The 2043-nt window shown below is 39.8% G+C and overlaps 1 protein-coding gene across 1 annotated transcript; it reads left to right on the top strand.

Moving 5' to 3' along the window:
* The first annotated feature begins 425 nt into the window (after window positions 1–425).
* On the top strand, window positions 426–1747 carry LOC115984189 (zingipain-2-like). The gene is made up of 2 exons (XM_031107134.1): window positions 426–898; window positions 1004–1747. The coding sequence occupies exons 1-2, from the start codon at window positions 466–468 to the stop codon at window positions 1588–1590; spliced, it is 1020 nt and encodes a 339-aa protein (XP_030962994.1). The 5' UTR covers window positions 426–465; the 3' UTR covers window positions 1591–1747.
* The last annotated feature ends 296 nt before the right edge of the window (window positions 1748–2043 follow it).

The raw sequence follows: 2043 nt of genomic DNA, 5'->3' as shown, positions 1-2043 counted from the left end.
TAATATTGGGAAACTAGGAAAGAAACAACCGCAAGAACCGCTAGTCATTGGCATCACCCTTTACATAGTCTGAAAGAGAGAACTTACATGGATTGAAAGGGAATACCACATGCAAGGGGGAGTATCCCTTCGTATACTACACGAAGAACAATAGCTAGCAACATCCTACAGCCAGCGGTATAGAAACTCTCTAGTTTGACATGTTGGCTGGGTTCCCATGTTACTTAAATTTGATCATTCAAAACCTTTATCAGCAATCAGCATCCCTCAAGAAAGGATTCTGATTCAAGTGTCAACTTTAACTTGCCCAGCACGATGGGAAAAAGGGGTCCCATTCCAACCCAAGATGCACTTCACAATGGGGATGCTAATCTCCTATAAATAGGGTAAATGTGTGTTTTCTTTCTCACCAATTATCAATCACATAGAGCCATTAACAAAGAACTCTCTTCGGTCTGTAAAACAATGGCTTTAATACATGGAAAAAAACTTATCATAGTCTTCTTGTTGATTTTGGAGACTTCCACATATCAAGCCATGTCCCGCACATTACTTGAAGACTCCATTGCTGGGAGATATCAGCAATGGATGGCTAAGTATGGACGCAACTACGAAGATGATGCTGAGAAGGAAAAGCGTTTCAAGATATTCAAGGACAATGTTGAATACATAGACAAAGTCAACAATGAAGGGAATCGCACTTACAAGTTAAGCGTCAATGAATTTGCAGACTTAACAACTGAAGAATTCATTGCTACTCGTACTGGATACAAGATTTCCTCCCAGCCCAGTTCACCCAAAACCTCATTCAGATATGAAAACCTGACTGAAATTCCAATGACTATGGATTGGAGAGAAAAAGGAGCTGTCACCCCCATCAAAAACCAAGAACAGTGTGGTAAGAGAATAATAACGTTGTATGAAACTAAAACCTAGTTTAGCCTTATTTGCTACATTTATTTTTGTCCTAACAAGATTTCTGTTATGATTGATTCCTATGTAGGATGTTGCTGGGCCTTTTCAGCTGTGGCAGCAGTAGAGGGGGTCACCCAGATCAAAAATGGCAACAAAATCTCCCTTTCCGAGCAACAACTAGTGGACTGTGTGGAAGGCAGTAATGGTTGCAATGGTGGTCTCATGGATTATGCCTTTGAATATATAATACAGAACCAAGGACTCGCCTCAGAGGAAAACTACCCATATCAGGCTATGGATGGAACTTGTGACCAGCAAATGGCATCTAATATTGTAGCTCAGATAAGTTCATATGAAGACGTACCTTCCAATAATGAGGAGGCATTACTGCAAGCAGTAGCCAACCACCCAGTTTCAGTTGCCATAGAAGGTTCTAGTCCTGACTTTAAGTCCTATTCCAGTGGAGTTTTCACAGGAGAATGCGGGACCAATTTAGACCATGCCGTTACTGTAATCGGGTATGGAATGAGTGATGATGGTACCAAGTACTGGTTAATCAAGAATTCATGGGGCACCACCTGGGGTGAGAGTGGCTACATGAGGATTCAGAGAGATACTGGAGCACCAGAAGGTGTTTGTGGCATTGCCAAGAAACCTTCCTATCCGGTGGCTTAGGTACTCCAACGGTGACAGATCAAGTCACCTATAAGTATTTCTCTTTCTTTCACTATATGTATGTTAAATTTATTATAGCATCGAAAATACCTGTTTAGCTACTTGTATCATCAAAATTGGAACCAAGTAATAAATAAGCTAGCCTAGTTGCTACGTTTCCCATCAAAATAAAGCATGAAGCAAACCGAAGGAATGATAATAAAATCTTTCGACCGAATTCCGCACATTAGGACGAACTAAATAATCTAAAATGGGAATGATAACAGTGAGATCTCAACCCAACTTTTTGAACAAAGAAACATTATAACGACATTACTACCAGTAATTTAGTTTTCTTCTAAGAACTTCGAGTCTAGTCATAAACATAAACCTATTCTCAGGAGATTATAGATAAGAATTTGATGAGTGATAGGCCAAAAACGAGTTGACCCCTCGTGATAAATTAACCAATTA

The sequence above is a fragment of the Quercus lobata genome, chromosome 4 (assembly GCF_001633185.2).
Source record: "Quercus lobata isolate SW786 chromosome 4, ValleyOak3.0 Primary Assembly, whole genome shotgun sequence".
Lineage (NCBI taxonomy): Eukaryota > Viridiplantae > Streptophyta > Magnoliopsida > Fagales > Fagaceae > Quercus > Quercus lobata.
The sequence above is the reverse complement of the archived record's forward strand: the minus strand, read 5'-3'. Positions and strand labels throughout refer to the sequence as shown.